At 47.5% G+C, this 21,193-nt stretch overlaps 1 protein-coding gene across 1 annotated transcript; it reads left to right on the forward strand.

Moving 5' to 3' along the window:
* Nucleotides 1-527: 527 nt before the first annotated feature.
* Nucleotides 528-20,212, forward strand: RFLNA (refilin A). The gene is made up of 3 exons (XM_030026400.1): nucleotides 528-1,165; nucleotides 12,382-12,491; nucleotides 14,699-20,212. The coding sequence occupies exons 1-3, from the start codon at nucleotides 956-958 to the stop codon at nucleotides 15,030-15,032; spliced, it is 654 nt and encodes a 217-aa protein (XP_029882260.1). The 5' UTR covers nucleotides 528-955; the 3' UTR covers nucleotides 15,033-20,212.
* Nucleotides 20,213-21,193: the final 981 nt, after the last annotated feature.

Here is a 21,193-nt window from a genome sequence, read left to right on the forward strand (position 1 = left end):
CACTGCCGCAGTCACCCGCTGCCTTGGTGAAGCCACCCCCAGCTACCTCAAAGCGAAGAGGGATGATGGTTTTTGAGAAGAGTTCTTCCCTCATGCCCACTCGCCTTGACACTGAGGGGAAAAGCTGCGTTGGGAGGTGTGGGGGTGGAAGAGGGATGAAAATCAGAACTGAGGGAAAAATCTGACAGAACTGAGGAAAAAATCTGACAGAACTGGGGGAAAACTCGGACAGAAGGGAGGGAAATCAGCGGAGGGAAACCGCAGCTCTGTGATGGCGGGTGGGTGGGGAGGCCCCTTTCCCGAAGGCCGGGGGTACCGCCGTGTGCGGGGCTTGCCTCGGGTCTCCTCGGGGGGCGACGCCCGGCGGGGGGGAGAGGGCGGGCGGGCGGCGCCAAATGCGTTCCCCGCCTGCGAAGTGCCTGAAAATGTGCGGCCGGGGCAGAGCTGGGGGGCCGGGGGAAGGGGAGGGCGCTCCCCGGCTCCCCTCCCACCCTCTCCGGATAAATGGGCCGCCGGGAGGCGGCGGGCGGGCGGACGGCGGCAGCCTGTGGACGAACGTGGTCCGCCCGGCTCCGTCCCCGTCCCCCGCCGCGCCCAGCGCTCCCTGCCGGCGGGGCCGCCCCGGGCTCCGCCGCACGTAAACGGCCGCATCCCCCGCGGGGCTGGGGCGGGGGGATCGGGCCGTTCTTCCCTTCCCCGGGGGCCGCCTGACGGGCGGGGGGCGGCGGGCGGGCAGGGCGCGGGGGCCGGGTGGAGGGAAGGCGGCCGGGGTAGCCCCGGTCCGGCTGGTGCTGGCTCTCCTCCCCGCAGCAGGCTCAGCCCGGGCTCCGGCAGGCTGGTGGCGGCGATCGGGACTCAGGGGGGGCCCCCCGGGCTCCTTTCCCCTTCCCTCCCTCCGCGGCGGGCGGCGCTGGAGCGTTTTCTCCCGCTGCGGCCCCCTCGCTGCCCCCCAGACATGGTAGGTCACCTACAGCTGCAAGGGATGGACGAGAGCCTGAAGGAGAAGAGCCGGGAAGGCTTGCTGGACAGCCCGGACTCGGGGCTGCCCCCCAGCCCCAGCCCCCCTTTCTACTCCCTCTCGCCCGGTGAGGGTCGAGCTGGGGGCAGTGGCGGTGTGGACCCCCCGGCCCCGGGGCACCGGCGAGAGGCCAAGGACGGCAAAGTGGTAAGAGCCAAACCCTGGGCGCTGGGCTCTGTCCTCTCCGGGCCCTGGGTGGGAGAAAGTCTGGCTGAGCCCCGGAGTGGGGGGCAGTGAGGAAAGGGCCAGTGCCCACTGACTGGGGCACCCCTGGGCACCCCGGCTGCATCCCTCCTCAGTGCCCGTCCACCTGTACTGGTGGACGAGGGCTTTCCCAGGCTGCTTGTGCCCCATGGTGGCACCGCCGCTGGTGTGCCCAGGCAGGGGGTTGGCCCAGTGCCGGCCGGGCGTTTTCTGATACGCTCGCAGAAGTGTTGGCAGTTTGGCTGGGTAAACTCTAATAACGGTGTGGGAGTGGAACCCAGGTCTGAAACAGGCTCCCCTGCTTACCTTAAGAACAGGAAAGTGTAACTGCTTCTCGGTGACACTGTCCTGCCTGGTAGATGCAGGTTGGAGCTGCATCCGTCTGGACCGAGGCAGGGGAGTCGGGCTCTCCACCGTCCTTACGTTCTGGCATCCCACATTTGTTTTGTCAGGAGCGTGGAGCCACGTTTGCTGGAGCCCTGGCTGCAAGAAAGACAAAACCGTCCGTTAACTCGGGGCAGGGTACAGATGTCTGTCCGGGGAGTTGGTATGGAGACACGGTCTGGGGAAGGTTGTGTGCTGCTGCCCTTTGCAGGAGTGGGGTTTTGTGGCATGAGTCTGCATGAAAGGTTTGTGTGCTGCATGGCCGAGCGGAGCAGGGTTAGTGGTTTGTAAGCTCAGACAGCTGGCAGTAGCGCTGTAGATTTCGGTTAGCCTGACGCAGTGCCAGTGAAGCGGTTGACTGTGGAGTAGGATTTGGGTAGATTTATTATGACTGTTATTCTGCTTTATTTTGTTTATTTCTATCCCTTAGCTATAAAAACTGTTTTTAAAACAAAGTTCAGAGCATAAGCTATGGTGGTGGAGGTTTTTAAAGGATGATGAAAGTTCTCCCCCAGGGATCTTTAAATTTTTTTTTTCAACATATATAAAAGACATTTGTAGGTGTATTCAACACAGTTAATTGGCTTCTATACGGAATAAAAACTGCAGCACAAATATTTCCATGGGAAAAATTTATCTACCTATGGATTAGTGACAATTCAAAGACTTCTCTCTGGCAGAAACATTTTGCAATGACTTCTTACACCCTCATTTACTTTTTCAAGTTCTAAGGTTGTTTTAGCGTATTATTGAAAACTGCCTTTTACTCCCGAACATGCCAAAGCCTTCCCCATGAACAATGACTCCTTCTTACCAGACTACAGTGGGTAGGGTGTGAGGTGTTAATTATGAAAATCAAATCTCAAACCCGCTAACGCTGCAGTTCCAAATATGGAGCCTTACCTGCAGATGTCTGGGCATGTGTGCCATCTTGATGGGACTGTTTATGTACAAAGAGTTACTTACCCACATGCCTCTGATTTGGCAGGATCAGGCTGTTGCTATGTATTTGAAAAATAAAATGTGGGAGGAGGATGAATGAAGGCTTGCTGGACCAGAAGACAGCTGGGGTGGAGGTGTCTGCAAAGCTCTTTAATGGGGATATGACAGCCTCCATTCCAGTAATATGACAGTTGGCCACCGCTCCTCCCAAGAAAGCCCTTAGATACTGAAGATGAAAGAGCATGAAAAAAACCTGTTTCAGCTCTTGGGCTGTTAGGACTGAGAGTTTTAGTGCTTGACTCCTACAGAAAAGAAGTTATTCCTGTGATCTGTGTAAGGCAAAATTAAGTTTTCCAGTTATTTTTTAATTTTGATCATAAATGAACATTTTACACTTTTCAGAGGAACTCACACTATAGATAGTTCCAAATTTTATATCACATTGCAACAGCATGGGTAGCCCTGGGCTCCTGCTGTTGTTTGGGTATGGGTTTCATACATTGTGCGTATTTCCATGCCCTTAGTAGATACAGAAGATTGCAGAGATCCTAACACTGAAAACAATTTGACTGTATTATTTGGAGTGGTGCAGGACTGTGCTCTTTAACTGTGACTGTTTGGTACACTGCAAAATAATGAAGTAAATAGGAACTTTCCCTCTATTTGACTGTACAGAGAGTTTCACTTCTTCTCATTTCCACCCTTGCAAATACTGTACTTGCAGCTGTTACTAAGAAAGCAGGAAAAATATGGAGAGCATTGCTTGCTTCATACTTCTAAATTTCAATGTCTAATTAGCTTTAATCTTGCCATTTAACAAGGACTTGCAGATCTATGAGCAATTATGCAATCCATGAATGTGCTTCTGTTTAACTCTACTACTCTGCTGTTCATCAGAGCATGCAGAATTGGCAAATCAGTAATTGCAGCTATTTGCACACCAAGGCATGCTTTTTTTAATCGCCTGTTATATTAGTGTTTGTTTTGCTTATAAACGTGACAGAGCCAGGAATGCAGCCTGCACTCTTTGTGTTATAATACTATAAAACCATATATAAGCTCAGTCACTAACGGCCAACATTCTAGTATGTACGGTTACAATAAATTGCTGTCAGGTGAAGAAAACAACATTCCAGGTCTGTGGGAAGTATTTCATACTATTCCTTGCTGCAGACCTATCAAAACCACCGGTCTGAACCCAGTTGCGTTCTTTTGCAGTCAGCTATTTTGCTCCAACTTCACAAATATGTTGAAGAATTTTTCTGCCCTAGGACAGCTCTTCTCATACAGACTAAAATGAGATGCATGCCCTTATCGAAGACTTTCTTGTGTGTAAAATCTGTGCTCTCTCTGCTTTGTGTTATTAACTGTGACTCTGAAAAAGTAAACTGTCTTCTCTTTAATAAGCATGACTTTGTTTCAAAGACAATGCACCATTTATTCACATTTAACCAGCCAATTTGGCTACAGCTTTGGGATCCAAGAAAATATGAAAGGCAATTTAGGGCCAGAGTCATAAATACCACAAGTTCAACACCATTTAGGGACTTTTTTTTGTTGCATTTTACTTGCAGTGCAGGAGAAATTGGCTTTTATTTCTTCACATAAAGTCCATGTAGGGAGTTTGTCAATTGTTTTGTGCTTAAGTGCAAATATCCTAATGAAAATAGAAGGTGACTTTTACCTAGTTCTGCCTTTTAAATCTGAAACGTGATTAAATTGATTCTCAGGACTTGGGTTACTGAATTCTCTAGGCTTTGCATGTAATGCTGGGCCAAAATGAACTTAAATATAGTGAAATAAATCTCTAATAATATGCACAAAGAAGCAGGTAGGGAATGAAATGACATCAAAGTAGCCAGATCTGCTTAGAGTTCTCCCTGTTGTTGTTGTGCTGGGATATAGTTTTAGGCTAGAAGAGCTGCTTTTGGGCTGTACTGAAATAAGTGCTTTGCATTCAATAGCATAACTCCTAACGGTTATCAGGGGAGATCAGGATCACGTTCATCTGCAGAACTATGAGTTGTGCCTTCTTGAAGCAGCAGACTTCTTGTCCCTGCCGAATGCTGTTGCCACTGCAATGAGTTCTGCCACTGCAATGAGTTCCTTTTTATTTGAAAGTATTTGTGCATTCAACCTGCTTCACTGAGCACTGACTTCTGTAGGACAGTGGATCAGCTGTCATATGAACGCTCCAATGTAGGGAATTTCTACTTACATTCAGGAGCTGTGTTGGACAACAGTGCAATGCCAGAATCAGTCTCATGTGGTGGGAGGAGATTCCAGCTTCATCTCAAGTAGAAAGGAGGAGGATACCTTCCCCCTTGGCAGAGCCTTCACAGGCATGGTCCCAACAATGGGGTCCAGGTCAGCATGTGTGCCAACCCTGTTGGATTTGTGGCTGATATTAAAAAAAAAAAAACCAAAAAAAACCCTCAAAAAACCCACCACCTCTTCCTGACATGCTTCATTTTGAAGAGCCCTTGGGCCAGAGAGCCAGCATCTCATCCTACACTGAAAGCGCTCTGGGAAGGGGGACTGTCTTGTTGGGTCTGAGTGGGGAACATGGCCATCAAAGGGTTTCCAGGCAATATGTAACTTCCAGACCTGCCAACACCTACAGTGAAAGCACATGGGAGAGAAACGCCCAGCACCCCCAACCTGAGCCAGCTTGCAGCCCTCACATGAAGCAAGTGACATGACTCTCCAAGCCCACTTGAGTCCCAGCAGCTCTGGGGAAAGCCCCAGGCTTGTGCGGGGAGCGAGGCACCCATCTGGTACAGCGGCAGGGCTTGCCTCAGGGCTTGGCGTTGGCGGCCCGAAGTCCTGACCCACTTCTGAACCGCTCCCACGGGGCGGGATCCTGCAGGAATTCCCCTGGCAGGGGTTGGCGGTGGTTTCAGTTTCACGCCTGCGTCCGCTGCCTGGCAAAGGGTAACCCCACCTGGCTGTCCCCTGTCCCTTGGCCCCGTCCAGTTCCGAACACACACCTGCTCCTCTTCCTCCTTGGTCCAACGCCAGCAGTGAAGAAGGGGGAATGGCTCTGGGCCTCACCTAATCTGCAAACCGTGACAGATGTCCCTTCTGGGCAGATCAGGGAAAGAGTTATAGGGGTCTCATCATCTACTCTGAAAAATGTGTCTGTATCTAGGGTGGTGTCTTCTAGCTGTTTAATTTCCATTGTGTCCCTGTGTAACGCTGTGGACAGTAAGCAAAGCAGCACACATTTCCCACTTGAAATAGAAGAGGGAGAGGCAGGAAGGATGTAATTCTTTGAAATAATAAAGCCCTGCTTTCTACCTGAGGTCTGCATTTACTGTTATCACCTCCAAATATAATCTCATCCGGCTCTAGTATAAATTACTCGTAACGTGCAATACACGAAGATATTGGGAAAATAAATGGGCTGTTAAACAAATACTGCTTATCAGCTAGACCGGAGAATGTAGATGTGTGTCAAATAACTCAGCCAGATCTTTCATTATGGCTGTAAATAACAGCTGAGTAAAGTGACATTTTCATGGACCTGACGTGTTACCATAGTGGGAAAATGTGGTGAGAGATTTGCTTATGCCCTAGCTGAGTTAGGAGCTGGGAATTTGGGAAGCTGTATCCTGTTTGTAGCCCTGATGCTTGGAAAGCCGTTTCCCCTTACAGTCCCTAGAGATCTAATGCTGCATCTTAGTGCCTTCCGCATAATGACCATAGCAAGAGGAGTCGGTCAGTTCTGGTCCTTCGTGGTCTCTGGGGAAAGGTGTTTTTTGGGGTTTATTTATTTCAAGCCACGTTAATTTACTTCCCTTTTTGTTGCTTTGCTGCCTGGGATGTGGAAGCTAAAGAACAGTCAGTATATTTCAGGCCAGTTTCATGGCACTTTTTTTCCTCATCTTTGTTTACTCTTTGATAACTCTGCTTCCATTCTTCTAAGTTACCCCAAATGAAAAGTATCTTAACAGACCCCACTGACTCTACATAATTATTAGGGGTAAAATAGCATTATTCTGGCCACTACATTATTTTTGCTGTTGTTCAGAACTCTGCGATCTAAATACCCCCAGGAACCAGTCACTGAGATGGCACTTGTGGCAGGTACAAAGCAATGACATGGAGCTGAAGGTTGTGTGTCTGTCCTAAAGCAAGGGCCCCCCCATAATACTTATGCCGCCATAAAGGAAGTACTGTTAGTAAGCTGTAGATTGAATTCCATTCAGCAACCAATTTTATCTGTGTTTATCTATGTGCTACTTGAAAAAAGCAGAGTTTAGCTACCCAGGCCATTACATGCCTGAAAGGCATCAGAGTTAAGACAGAAGGAAAAATGCAGCCAAACAAGAAAGCACTTCAACTTTTTAATAATACTGTAACTCTTTGCTGGTTGAAACAAATTATGTACTGGAAAGGGAATAAAAATGATAGCACATTTACTGCTTAATTTTAACCTTGGCTCTGTTTTGAGGCCGTAACATGTACGCATGGGGCTTACTGTTTGATCTCTCCAGTATCTTCCCGTTCGCCTCCTCAACCTTCCTGGACTACCAGACTCCTCCTTTCCCTGCATAAAGATTACAGGGTTGTGGTGGCTTTTGCAGAGCTGCATCTGATAAGTAGCAGCACAGCTCCAATTACTGGGGACAGATTAATCAAGTCCCAGCTATAATCTTCCAGCACAACAACCCTAGGGTTTGTTCTTTGGATAGACAGACCTCGACTGTGGATCACTTGTGGACAGCCTCGTCTAAAGACACGGGGGTTTCTCCTCTTCACCATCAGTGACCCCCAGTAGTGTGCAACAAGCTCTGCTCTCTGCCAGCCCATCTGTGGTGCAGGGCAATAAAGAAACTCACCTTATTTGTCAAGTGACCGGAGATCGCTGAGTGGTTGCTAGAAACGAGCCAAGGATCATAATTTTCTCAAGGGAGCTCAGCAGTCCAGTGTTCCTCTTCTTTCAACCATTCCCGTGCAGAAGGAAAAAGAATTGAGTCAGTATTTTTCTGACAGGCAGAACATTTTTGTTTTGTTTTTACCTTAAAACAGATTGGAAGGAGCTGGTGTCAAACTCTTGCCAAAAGCCGGCTTTTGACACGTGCCAAGCATATAACATTTCAGCCCCAAAGACAAATCTTTTGGAAAGCTCATATCCCCTGTTCCTTGCTTCCCAACTCCAGGTGAGATGCAGAAGCAGACATTTCAGAACATCTCTGGAGGTGAAACAAAATTTCGTCTGAAGTGCCTTTCAGTTGCTGCTATGTAAAACCTGTGCTTACTGTTTAGTGACTCTTTCACTCGGTGCAAGCAATTCATTTGCTTGTTTGGTGAGCAGACTGCAGGGTCTTACAGATGATCTCTATTTTTGGACCCTGCTTTGTAAGTTATTTACATCTTCCATTTGCGGACTTCCAGGTGACTTCAAGGTTTCTGACCTGCAGCAACTCACGGTGGTAGATAAGTGTGAATCTGTAATGGTCTCTGATGGGTGGTGGAAGTTGCTGACTTTGGCTTGCCGATGTTCGTAATTGTTCCAGCTTTCTAAATTAATCAAGCCAAGCCTGCAGGTCTGAAGTTGATGCTCATTTACAGCATGTGAAATGCATTACGAAATGCCTTTTGCCACCCTTCCCTGCCCAGAGCAAGGTAAACTATAACCCACAATGGAAATAGTCTTATCACCACTTGGTCCAGAACTAACCTGCAGAAGACTGAATCCTGCTCTCACCAAATTCAGTGGCAACTTTTTGACTCTGATTGATTTCAGTCATGCATGACAGAGCCTCTGTTTCTCCATGCACACTGGTATTGTTTCTGCAGCATGTTCTTGTTTCCTGTTCCCTGCTGTGGGACTTGTGATTTCAACAGACAGCGTTTGCCTCTGGGCTCATGCTTTGACTGAGCGGCACCCCCGGCACACAGTGGGCTGTGAAGCCCGTTCCTGTACAAATGCTGGGGACCAGATGCCCCAGCAACGTTCCTGCTAAGCCACAGGAAGGACCTTGCCTCCTGCATCTTCATCTCTGGGGATATTCAGAGCACGCTTAGTGTCAGCATATGTTAGCAAGAAGTGTGAAGGTTTGTTTGCCTGGAAGCACTGAAATGGCTTCTTTAAAACTGCACTTTACAGATGCCTGTTAAGAGATCTGGATTTCTCCTGCATTAATCTAGCAAAGAAGCTCATAGTTACCATCCATCCGAATTTGTTATTTGGCATTTTAACAAGCTAGTCTGCATCTGAAAAGCAGCTTAATTCACAACAGTTCCATTTTACCCAATCTTCAGTTGTCCCTGGCCAGATGATACTCCCATAGGCTAAACTCACAGTAAGACAATATTGGGGTGCCTGTGCAGCTCAGATCAGTGCTTCCCAACCTTTTTTCTGGTTATCTAAGTTTGCAGTCAGTTTTGGCAGCATGGCCTGAAAACATCTGTTGTTTAGAAGCTGGGACAGAAGAGCTTTCCCAGTTCTGTTCTGCCTCTCCACTTTTTGGGCAATTGGTACCAGAGTGTGAAACTGTCTTTGGTGGTTGTGACTTATTTTACCTGTTACAGGAAACAGCAAACCACCAACTTGCTGATTGCACTCAAAGAGAACTATTGCCCCTCCCCAGCTGAGGTGAGCATCGCAAAGGCCCCCCAAAGGCAGTGCATGAAAAGAGCAGCGTGTGCAGAGCACTCCAGATGCACTTTCTTAGGCTGTAGGATCACACGAGGGAGGGTGGGGCTGGGCATGGACTTGGGTGGATGTCCTCTGAAAACCAGCCGGGTGATGCTGGAAGAGGCAGTGGTAGTTCAAGGGCAGGGGCTTTCCTTCAGAGCCTGTTGCAAACCTGCACCCTGGTCAGCACTGGTCAGCAGTGTTGTGTTCAGGATGGCATATAAAAGCCCAAACTGCTTATAAGTCAGCATTGTTTTGTGCTGAGAGTCATGGTTCATGGTAAAAATAGGACATTCAATTATTTTTCAGTAAGAGGTATTCATACCTTTAGGTCTGCTCTTCATGATACAGGACAAGGCCCACCTTTCTGCCTTGTGCAGATTCAGTGGGAAGTTGGAAACACCTTTTGCTGAGCTGAGCTTTTCAAAGGGAGGATCAGAGATGATAATTTTCTCATCTCATCTGCAAGCGGAGACCAGTTTGGGGCCTTTTGGACAACACCTCTCCTTAAGTGGGCACAGTGTAAGAAGAGGACAAGTTCTCAGCTGGAGTTTTGCCAATGTCAGGGATGGCCACAGGAGTATAAAGAGAAAGAGAGCTGTGTCCTGAAGGAGGGACATGTATCCCCAGCCTTTTTTCCTTCCCCAGTTAAAGCAGTCTGCATCTCTTTGCAGGTGAACCCCCAAACGGCCAACTTACCTGCTGTTCGCAGAGCCCATGGTGCACATGGTTTTTGACTCCTGCACCCAAATGAACCTCTCTTTGTGTACAAGATGTCTTTAGAAAGAGCTTTGGCCATGTGCAGACTGTTAAAAGCTGGAGATCTGCACCCTTGTGAACTAAGGCTTGTCTGATCTAAACAATTCACATTTCAGAAGCAAAGAGGTTTATTTACGACCAGAAAGGCTGCCCTTGCCCTCCCCTGTCAAGAGTGTTGAAAGCAATCCAGGAATGAACTTTGCCTTTTGGCCAGTGTTTGGTAGTGAGGGTGAACATGCCTTTTTTTTTTTCTTTTTTTCCTCCCCATACCTATGCAAATACTGTCCTTTTTTGGCAATGGAACAGAAATACTCAATCAAAAAGAGGGGTTGGCCATTTTACTTTACAGTTTAACACAGTAGTAAAGTGCAGGGATATTTCAGTATGGAAAGAGTAAACAGCTTTGTGGCTTTGGGACACAGAATTGAAGGGCTTGGCGAATTCAGATGAAGCAGTGACGTTTTTTGCCTTAGCCTAAAGCAGAAAGCCCAAGCCGCTAGAGAAAACCAGACCTCAGGTAGTAGGAGCTGATGCTGTTGAGTGGACTCAGCAGAGCTTTGCCAGTTGACACCAACTTGAGGGATAACCTGGCGAGCATTTGGGGACCTGCATGTTGTACAGGGTAGGGCACAAGCTGCAGTACCTCTTACCCAGTGCTGCCAGTAGGAGCTGGGTCACAGCTCTGCTGTTCCCTCCTGTACCACCCAACCAGAAGATGCTGGGGAAGGTGGATCTGAGTGGCATGGGAAGAGCAAGCCAATACAAGAGCTGTATCCTCAGCTACGTCAGTGGATTCTGTGAGTCCTGAGATGATCTTACTGACTTATAGTGATGAAATATGGCTGTGATTCTACCACATATGGCCTATGCGTGGTGGAAAGTGGAAAAACTCCATGAGCTTTTCAGCCATCTAGAGACCTTTCAACCCTGCACACAGGCTGCCAGCCATCTCCTTTAAAGAGATGCTGTGTCCCTGTATGTCATAAATTGCTGCCAACAGAAAAGTGGTGGCAGAGACCAAAACCTGCAATGACATTTTCCCAGGAGGTCAGGATTAGGCTTAATTAGCTGCTGGACTTGGTCCAGACACCAGACACAGGACCCCTATATGTGGGAACTGATGTTTAAGAGCACTCCAGTAAAGAGAAGTGGGATTACTCATTTTTGTGGTGGGCAGAGGAGCCTAGGCTGGACTGTGACAATTTGTCAGAGTAAGTAACTTCAGGGTGTAATTAGTCTTAAAAATCCAGTTTTCGGTGTCATGAATTGGAGCAGCCTCATTCATTAAAAAGTTCTGGCTTGAAACTGTTCCTGCATTGCAGAGGCCACAAGGTGCCCCAGTGTCTCACCCCACACTCAGTTGTGCATGGTTAACTAGAATGTCCCTTGGAGCATGACAGCTGTTTTTGGCACAGAGACTTCAGGGACAGCAAGTCTATCACTTCACCTGCTGGATGGTTGCAAGGGATACGTTATTTGCAGCATAGAGAGAGAGAGGTATACATATATATATAAATACGTATACACATCTCACTTAAGTAGACTTAGATCTTTTAAGTCTGCAGACTTAGGCCTTATCTCTGTGTTACATCAGACTAAGAGCACTTCTCCGTGCTGGTGTACTTTGAGTCTTTGTAAGATTTGTTAATTCATAACAGTGAAGGCGACATCAGGGCTAAAGAAACCCCCCAAACAATTGCAATTCCTGTGAGAAACAAGAAAGGAAGAAGGAAAGGAAGGGCTAAATTTCAACAGATACTGCAGCATGGAGTGCCAGAGATCCGGGCAGAGTCGCTTACCTGGGTGATGTGCTGGGCAGAGGGAGGTGGAGAGGGTGGTATTGGTGGGTGGAGGGCAGCCCGCTGTGTCGCGTCAGCCCTGGGAGCTGGAAGTCAGCCTGTAAATTGATACAGCCACAGGTGGCAGATCAGAAAGTCAAGGCATCTTAAATACAAGGCCTGTACAAGGCTTGTCTGTGCGAGGATGGGGTCCTGTTCTCTGCTGACCACCTTAAGGCTGTTTTTTGGCAACTTGACAATGGTCGTCCCCTTTGAGCAAAGAGTGTCTTCCTCAGTGTGATCAACGCTCCGCTAACCTGGGGCCCTGCTACAACCTGGAAAAGACAGGGACTGCAAGGGGGAGCTGAATGATGCTGAGAGTGCAAGCAAGGTGAGCTTAGCTTGCATGAAACAAAGTTGGTCCTGATGCTGCCACAGTCACCTGTTCTCATTGCCAAAGAGCCTGTCACCTGCAGTGTCTCCCATGGGACTCTGAGGAGATGGAGTTCATCTCTCAGGAGATAGTGTCTCCTCCTGCCAGTGCTGAACGTGCTGCTGCTGGCTGCTCAACTCCCAGCCACAGCACATAATGAACCGTGCCAGCCTCATCTCTTGTGTCCCAACACTTGCTGTGCTCTTCTTTCCTGCAGATGCCTTACCTGCTTCTGAACCCGTCCATGCCGGAGATGAGGCCTCGAATGTACCCTGTGTTTTTTGGAGAAAGCATTGAGGTCAGCCCTGAGCCCGTGCAGGAAATCAGGTACAGATGGGATAGGGTGGGTAGGTGGGGATTTCTGTCTTTTTCCTGGTGCTTTTCCCTTTGCAAAAAATTAAAATGCTCTTACAAATGGGAGTCATGGTTATTTTGATGGGAAGGGAGGGACAGGTGGGAGGGTAATGCCTGAATTAAAAAGGTACTGACAGCAGCAGAAGCGGAGGGGAGGAGGCAAGAACTGGAGGGAGGTTGTAAGAGAAGGTGGATTTCCGTCGAAGGCCAGCTCAAATCCAAGGCTATGAGAGAAAACCATTACCATCTCTAGGCTTGGTGGCCCCCACTAAGTAACCTGATGGTCTTTATCTTGTTCCCTGCTGACGCGTATGCTCAGAAGAAGCAACACCCTTATAATTGGCACCTGGTTTTGTTAGCCCTTGCAGAAAAGAACCAACATTAGACTAGCCCACAGAGACAGAATGATCTCCTCCTCATGAGGAGATGGTCCCTCAAGCCAGTGATGGAGGTGTTCTGACCTCCTGTGGGGCTGGTGCTGTGGCCTGTGGATAAACGTATGTCTCTGCTCTTCTTTCACTCTTTTGCTGGTCTGGAATGTACTGTGCAAACAGCATGGAGCAGTCACACACAGCTCGGGGCAGGGACAGTGGGAGGACTGTAAACCCAATTCCCCCCCCCCCCCCCCAACCTATGCAAATGTCTTTCTGGAAATGTACCCCAGTAAATCTCTGCTTGCTGAGGAACTGCCGGCGGGCATGTTTTTATGGTGATTACATCGGAGTCTTGTTTTATGTGTGCAGAATGACTTGCTTACACCCTAGCTGTGCAAAATACATTACAGCAGCTCAGATTACATGCAGAGCACAATCAGTCAACCCCCCTCCGGGTGGAGGTAATGACAAGCACACACCCAGCTTTTAATCTTTTTTACGTGGAGCTGCACATTCCTTGGCTGCTGATTGCCGGAGGAGCATTTGGGGAGCGGGGAAACAAGTGAAAGTCCTGCTGCTCCCCATGGCCAGGGCTTCTAGGAAAAGCCCTTTATGTGGCCTGGTGTCCATACATCCCTTCTGGATGCCTGCAGAAAACAGGCAGGGCAGTGACATCCCACGTTTTGTGGGTTCTTCATCTGATGGCTGTTAACATGGCCACTTCCTTTGAGACCAATGGCTTGGATATTGGACAGCCATAGCCCACAGCATCTCTTTGCTTTACCTGCTATTTGACCATTGCTTGGATTTTCGGGAGGCCCCAACAAGCAACCTCACCCCTCATCTCCCGGCACTCTGATTTTAGCTAGCTTGGGCATCTTTGTGTTCTGATGGCAAGGCAATATAAAGATAAAAAAACAAATATACAGCCTTGACAGCTCAACAAGTGTCCATTATACCATGCTTCTGCTATCTATGAAAACCTTATTTATGGCATTATTTTCCTGCCAAGCCAGAGCTTGCATGGACGACAGGGCCTGTGAAAGCAGCAGCAGGCATGAGTAGGTTCCTCCTGACCCCAATGTGATATCCCATGTCCATGGCCCACCAGCAGCATCTATTCAGCCTGGTCACTGGGGCAGTGACACCCTCCAAGCCTAGCACTAGCAGCAGGGAGTGTGCTGAGACCTGCCGTGAGTCAATGATCAGGGGACCTTTGTTCCTCAGGGACCTTCAGCATTTCAAGTTGATGCTGCGTGGCTGTGCTTGTTAAAAATGCTCAGGAAAAGGCTGGATCAAGAATTTTTCTGGGATTTCAAGCTTTTCCTGCACAGTCCATGGATGAATGTCCAGTCCTCATTCTCTGAGCTACCACAGCTGAGGGCTTTCACCACCTCTTGATGGCCTTTGCTAATACGGTTTTTGCCTCCAGTGTAGCTCTCAGGGCTGAGCTGAGGCCCCAGTGGGGCCCATGGAGAAAACCAGAGGAGGAAGCGGGTTGCTTGGAGCTGGTGCCACAAGGTCTTTTCTCTCCTAGCATGACCAGGCAGGCTTGGTCTTCTGTGCACATGCACTGCAGAAATGCTGAGATGGATTCACAGCAAGGTGGGGTTCCACCAAGATTCACCAGCAGGAAGGGGTCCTCTTGGCCCTCCGCTTTGGGTTGTAGGGTTGGCAGCTGCCCCGGTGTCTGTGCAGTAAGAGGTCATAAATGTTGCCAGCTCCAAAGGGTTACAGAAGAGTCCTGCCTATTTTCTCTCCTTTGCTGCCTGGGCTGTGTTACTGATACCTTGCTGTCCTCTGTAGGTGCAATTCTGAGGTGAAGTATGACTCCGAGAAGCATTATCGGGATGACATCTTCTATGGCCCTATCCCCACTGTCACCACCTACAGCGAGACAGTCATTGCTGCTCCCAATTGCACCTGGCGGAACTACAAGTCCCAGCTGATCTTTGAGCCTCGCCAGAAGCCACTGAGGTTTCAGAGCACAACCATCATTTTTCCTAAGCGTGCCAAGAACATTTACCGGACCACCCTCAACTACAGCTTGGGTTGTGCCAAGCGTTGGTTTGCTTCCAGTGTGCAGCTGGAACTCTGCGAGGAAACCAGCCCATGCGTCATCTACAGCGAGACCCTCTGATCTGCCACTGGCAACCTTGTGACCTCAAGGAGGCTGTGGCCTTTGCTGGGTCTCTGGCTGGGCCTTCATTGATGGCGACTGAATATTAATGGCTGGAGAACACGTCTTGGGTGAGGCTGAACTGGCTGGGAGGAGGCTTGCAGGGCATGGGATGGTTTTGATCAGTGAGAGGCTGGCTTGTATTTCGTGACGTTCCTGACATTCATGATCTGGATTTTATTTTTGTTTTCTTTCCAAGCATATCTATTTTTGACTTGTGTCTAGATGAAATCAAGATGACTAAGGACCTATTACCCATAGCAGAGTGCTGCCTCTTGAGCTCTGTAGGTCTCGTCTAGCACATAGGTGAGACTCACTGTAACCTTCAGAGCTATTTTGATCTCTGCAAAGGGAAGACCAACTGCAGAGTCAGTGTCCAGTCTGCCCAGCATAAACCAAGCCAGGTCTCTTAGAGTTTAAATGCAGGGGAAGTGGTTATTTGTATCAATACATCACAGCTTGCTCCAATAGCTCATCTGGGAGATAGCTGCAATATTACACCACTGCAGTAACCTCAGGCCTAACTTACTGGGAGGAGTGGGGACTGCCACTGAGAAAAAAACAAAGAAAAACAGGCACGCACTGCTCTTGCTAGCAGCTAGATGTTTATATACCATAGCAAGGCACAGCACAACCAGGAGATGGGAGACAGGCCTACCCCAACGTATGGCCACCTCTTCTGTGAGCCCAGCCAAGAGTATGCAGGGGAGATTGAGGAAACTGAATAGCTGAAGGGCTATTTACTAAAACTGTCCAAGTGATTTAGGAGCCCAGTGCCCTTTTTCACAAGTACTGTCAGTCCAAGTGTGCCATGCTGTTTGTTGTCTCAAACACCCAATTTACAGGGATCTTTACGCACCTGCAGCCCTTCTGAGTTTCAGGGTATGGCTGTATTGCAGAGAGGAGTGTAGTACAGGAAGATTCTATCTAGCTTCAAAGAAGCCAGTGCAGGGTTAACTCGTAAGCAAGGTTGCTCACCCTCTCAATAGTTTCCATACCTGTGGCATGGACAGCTTCGCTGACTGGAGGAACAGCCAAACTTTCTCAGTGTAGAGCTTGAAGTATTGAAGACCCCAAATCCATCCAGGTTTTCCTTAATCAGCCAGGCTGTAGCAATTCAACAGGTACTTCACAACAGCTGAGCTGTCTCTGCAAAAGGATCAAGAAACACTGAGAGAACAGAAGTCACTACAGCCATCGTAAGGTAAACCATTCCCCACTCAGGAATCACATCTCCTCATATCTCTTCACTTTGGTAGCTCACTGAAAATCTGCAAGAACCTGGATTCCCACAAATATATAACCTTTGAAAATAGCATGGAATTGTCTCCAAAAATCTTACCAAGAATTTTTGCATGCTGCTTAGAAGAGTCCAGACTTAGAAAATAACCGCACAGCTCCGGAAATTAATTTCCAGCTTTCCCTCTTCTAAACTTTCCATTTTGTTCCTGACTTGCTGTGAGTCTGATTGAGTTATTTCAGAACACAACTGAGCAGCCAAGTCAGAAAACCTGTTAACAATGTCAACAAGATGTAGCTGATTGCCCAGAAAGAGTTGACGCACAAACCCACAGAGATTAAAGAAAATATATCTGTAAAACTTAAAAAAAAAAAAATTAAAAAGACTTATAGGGACACTTTTTCCATCAGTTTCAAAAGGCAATTGGTAAATGTGACCAGAACTGTGACCTTTATGAAACAGAGTTCTCTTATTTAAAATGAAGCACAGTTTTTCCACCAGAAGTAAATATAAGGTCTTTATATACAAACTTAAATCCTGACAGCTGAAGCATCATTAGTACTGAAAGATGGGTGCTATGGCAGTGATGAACTCTGCCTCTCTGTTCGGGAGTTAGGACTTGGTAGAGAGAAATCTCTCAAAGGATTTCCAAGGCTTCCACCTACTGTTGAATTCTTTTCAGCAACACAGAAACAAGGATTATATTTGTTATTGGTCAGATTTTGCTGTCACTGACTGTCAGCATCAAAGCCTGGAAAAGCAACATCTGCCTCCAAAGGGATTATTATACCTGAAGCAACCCTTCTCCCCAGAGCTCCAGCAAATGTGAGTGCTGCGGAGCTAGCTTAGGCAGCAGGGCAGTTGAAGCTAGGATGAATGTGGTCCCAAGTGCAATGCAAGTTAGTGATGCACTTACTTGCTAGCTCATCTTGAGGTCTATCCTGTTTCGCCAAGCGCTGGTTAGTGAGCCTTGTGACCAGTGGAAATACTCATCTGCTGTCCTGGGCACATCGTGAAGGCTCTGGAGAGCTCTTTCTGTGCACCTGTGAGATTCTGTAGCAAAGGGGGTAGGTATCCAAGCTGAGCAACAGTGTAATCCAGGTTCAAAAGCAGGGCCAATACTCATACCCAGGAGATCCCTGCATGATGACAGATTAGATTGCAGGCACCTCCACTGAGCAAGCATGGAGACAGGCTGACCTCCAAGCTGAAGGGATGCCAGAGACTCCCTATTCTGACCATACATCAGGCTTTTCTCCTGTTAACAGTTGGATTATCCCCCTGCTCCAAGCACAAAGCTGCAGTTTTTGATCATGCTGGTCTTTGAGCCGGACAGGTTTTCCCCAGGAAATCTCTTTTATTGTAGCCACCTGCAGGCTTCTGCCCACTTTGTCCACTGTTAGTTCTGCTTCCTAAATATTGGCTGCAACAGAAAAAAAGAATTCAAAGAAGGCCAAAACACTTGCGTGCAAATACAAATCCAGTGGAGAGACCTGAACCGCAGCCTGGTCTTTCTCCATGCGGGGACAAGGGCTGCTAAGGCAAAGTCTCACAGGTGGATGTGACCCCCAGGAGGGTGCAATGGAGGGCTGCATCCTTGGCACTGCAGGGTCCCCACACATCCAGGCCAGGCCTCTTCGAAGCTTCGTGCTTTGTTTTCTCTGCAGACTAGAAGTGACCTAACATGCTCCTGCCCCTTTGAGCTTAAGCAGCTTTTCTGGTTTTGCCATGTCAGGAAAAAAAAGACAGAGAGCAGCTCAGGTTTCTAGGCTGCAGAGCACACTTTGAGCTGTGTAGCCATGGACAGGCCATGGTGGGCTACCACCCTGGACCACATCCAAACTGTGGCATTGCCAAGTGCCTGAGATCTGTAGAAGTGGTTGAAAAATACCTTTTTATATGGTGTCTCCCATGGGCCCATCACAAGCTGGTTTTCTTTTCAGTGAAAGCTGGCACTGGAAAGGGACTTTGTTTTTCCTGAAAACAAGAAAATCACAGAGGGTCAGGTCTTCACCCTTGCCTGGGCACAGATCCCACCCTGCCCACCCACCCTCTGTCCCTATTGCTTCTATTCCTGTGGCTGGGTTAGATGGTGGTAGAAGAGCCAAAGTTCATCCTGCTCATGACTGGGAAAAGTGATGACATTTTTTGTTTTGCTTAAACACCAGAAACTGAATTTTGTGTGTGTGTTGCCAATTAAGAATTGCTCTGAGCAGTCAAGAAGCACTGTACCTGTAGTATGTTTGTACATCTAAAAGGAATGGTTAGTCCCACTAGAGAGACATTTTTCTTTTAAATGGAGCATTATTAATCTCAACCAACAGATCTTTGTTGATGTATATTTTCTCAAAGATACAAATGATAAATTTAGACCATGGAAATACATGCTTCTTAGAAAGGTGAGTTTCCTTGAGCAGCTGGGTCTGTGGCTACACAATTTCTCCCCAAGATCCTAATGTGCATGTCGCCCACAGTCCTGTAAGCCTGATGGGTAAAGTCAGACTCTGCCTTTAGAAATTATTTTCCATCAATAGTTATTTTTGATCAGAAACTTTCCCAGAAGGCATCTGTTTTGGGGGGGGGGGAAGTTATTTTTTTCAGTGTGGAAAGTCACTATCTCAAAGGTGCAGGGTTTGCCTTTCACCCCCTTCATTCCTGTGATTGTTTTGCCCCTGAATGCAACAGAGTATGCTTGTGTCTGGTCTGCCTGCATTGCTGTCTTTGCATTTGGGGCCAAAAAGAGGGAACCCGAAGTAAACATTGAACTTTCAGAATCTGCAGAATACTTTGCACAAACCGCAGAGAACAACTTCGACCAAAACAGTTTACTGCTTCTTTTGTCTTTATTTTTTTTCTTTTTCTTTTTTTTTTTTTTTTTTTTTTACCTAAGCCAGCTCTACTTTTCTCAATGTGAAATACAGAGAGATTCGCACCCTAGGTGCCTACTTTCTGGAAATGATGAAATGAGGTTTGGGTGTTGATAGCAGTGTTTGAGTGAGCTGCTGGTCAGAGAAGTGAATGCTATTTACTATTTATGTTGAGTGTGTCTTAAAAAAAATGGGAAAGGTCACTAGAAGGCTAATGAGCAGAAGACTTTGTAGAGCAAACTGAAAACTAAAGGCTGCGTGAATCTGATCTAGAGGCGAATGGTTCTGTGTGTGAACACTGTGAGCTAGGATATTTAGCCATTGTAGTTTTAACCTGCCTTTTTTCCTGTAGGGAGGGGCATCCTTGCCTTCTTTAGAGCTGAAACAAAATCAGATCCATCCTCTGTCACGGTCATTCAGTCCACTGAAGTCTGTCAGCATCAGCATCCCCAGGCTTGTGGGGGACTGTGTGTATCAAGCACTCATCCACAGAGCTGTGCCTCCCTGGAGATGGGGGAACACTTTATAGGGAATGATGGATCTTGTTGTGGGATATTCACATTTCTACTGCCAGATAAACTCTGCTCCCTGAGTATCACCCCATCACTCACAAATTGATCTGTTCTGAACATGTCCCATAAAGCTCTCCTATAATCATTGTATTTTGTAAGTCTTGGGAGGCACTAATTCTTTTTCAGATACTGTGATGGCCATCAAAATGAGCAAAGTATCCTACCATGTGAATTGTGACCTGAAGATGGGGTTGGAAGGTGTTTGAAGGTTAGAGAAGGAAGAGAACATACAACTGGTGGAAATGCATAAGGATGTGTCATATTTTTATTTTTGTAAGTAAGTCTGATTCTCTAAGTGCTTGTAAAGTACTTTACTGTTGTATATGTGGTGATGCAGTAGTTCACAATATCCTTTTATTTTTGTATATTCCCTCCTCCACAATAATCCCTTTCTGTTCAACTCATAGAGAGTAATTTAAGAAGACAAAATTTATATATCGTAATAAAATGCTCAAACTGTCATGCTGATGTATCCAGAGTTTCTTCCTCTTCCTTATCCATTTACTTGGTGCCTAATGCCCCTTTCCTATCCAGAGGGAATGTTTTTGGTGTGTCCCTCCCTTGCCCGTGGATTTCAGCCCAGCTCCCCGTGGTCGGCAGGCTGTGGCCTCAGACAGTCAGTGCTGTGATGTATAAAACCTGCTCTGTCACGTATGCCCAGGGAAAGTTGAAATATCAGAGGGCACAAAACTCGTGCTTCCTGCAGAGGCAGTTTTACCTTTCAAGATTTCACTAGTCGGCAGTTTCACCATTTCCTCACTTGAAATTTTCCTCTTCCTGCTTGATCTTGTTCTACCCAGCTATGAAGCCCTGGTGTTCAATCTAGGTAATTCCTCTCCCAGCTTTTCCATGGCCTTTGAGGGCAGGAAGAACCAACATAGTGCTTATTTCATATCCAGGTATCCACTTCCTAGTACAGTATCAGGACCCCTGCTACGTTCTGGCTTTCCAAATCACGAAGGCAGATGGGTTGCATCAGGGCTAAACCCCTGCCTAGCCATGAAGTGCATTTTAAAGCCATTGCTGTAAATGCCTCAGGCTTGCCAGCCAGCTATTAGCAGAGTGCTCAGCTGTCTTCCAAGACCTAAGATGTCTGCAGGGAGAATCTGACACTAATCCTTATGGAAAAAATCATATTGGATTTATAGGGATGAAGTCAATAGGCTTGGATGAAAATGGTTGTTAAACTCTAAGGAATGGAAAGGAGGAGGAAAGCCATGTTATGCAAGAGGCTTGCTTCAGGTGCGCGGGAAGTGCCCATGTCCTCGTTCCAAGTTTTCTGACACAAATCATAGCTGAACTGCTCCTAGGATGAAGGATGGGAGGCATGCTCATGCTCAAGCACCTGAGGAAACACAACAACGTGGAGAAGGCAGGGGATGTACAGACTGGGCGAGGTCAATGGTTGAAACCCAAATGCCAGATGAAGGACATGTGTATTCA

This window comes from Aquila chrysaetos, chromosome 9 (genome assembly GCF_900496995.4).
Source record: "Aquila chrysaetos chrysaetos chromosome 9, bAquChr1.4, whole genome shotgun sequence".
Lineage (NCBI taxonomy): Eukaryota > Metazoa > Chordata > Aves > Accipitriformes > Accipitridae > Aquila > Aquila chrysaetos.